We start from the raw sequence: 428 nt of genomic DNA on the forward strand, positions 1-428 counted from the left end.
GGCGACGGAGGCAAGGTGAGGGGGGGGGTGGGCCGGAGGAGGCTGGGGTAGACGGCTGGCGGGGCGATGAGGCTGGGGAACATCATCGCAGGGGCCGTCCGCGGAGCCGGGCTGGGGCCGCTCGCCTGCTTGTTTGTTTGTTTGCTTTTGTTTTCTGCTTTGCAAACCTGGGTTGGTAAAGATCCAGCCAGCGAGTCTGGCGGAGTTCTCTCTGCCCCTTCCTCCTGGACCATGGGTTTTATAGTGGTCAGCCCCGCTGAGGCTCTTTCAAAAGTGACAGCCCCAACAATGGGGTTCAACAAAGTTCTCCACTTGAGCTTCATTCAGGGCGAGCTCCCGGCTTCTCCATTGGTCCGGGGCTGCAATTTATGATTGGATTAGACTTCATAAGCAACCGGGGCACAATGGCCCCGCCACAAAGAAAGTGT

At 58.6% G+C, this 428-nt stretch overlaps 1 protein-coding gene across 1 annotated transcript in view; it reads right to left on the minus strand.

The window, feature by feature from the left end:
• DBX1 (developing brain homeobox 1) overlaps nt 1–86 on the minus strand; it is a 3,398-nt gene extending 3,312 nt beyond the window's left edge. Inside the window, exon 1 of the mRNA XM_008640906.1 lies at nt 7–86. Coding sequence (XP_008639128.1) covers nt 7–86 — 80 coding nt within the window. The remainder of the gene's footprint in view (nt 1–6) is intronic.
• Nucleotides 87–428: the final 342 nt, after the last annotated feature.

This window comes from Corvus brachyrhynchos, unplaced genomic scaffold (genome assembly GCF_000691975.1).
Source record: "Corvus brachyrhynchos isolate BGI_N302 unplaced genomic scaffold, ASM69197v1 scaffold169, whole genome shotgun sequence".
In the NCBI taxonomy this organism is placed as follows: Eukaryota; Metazoa; Chordata; class Aves; order Passeriformes; family Corvidae; genus Corvus; species Corvus brachyrhynchos.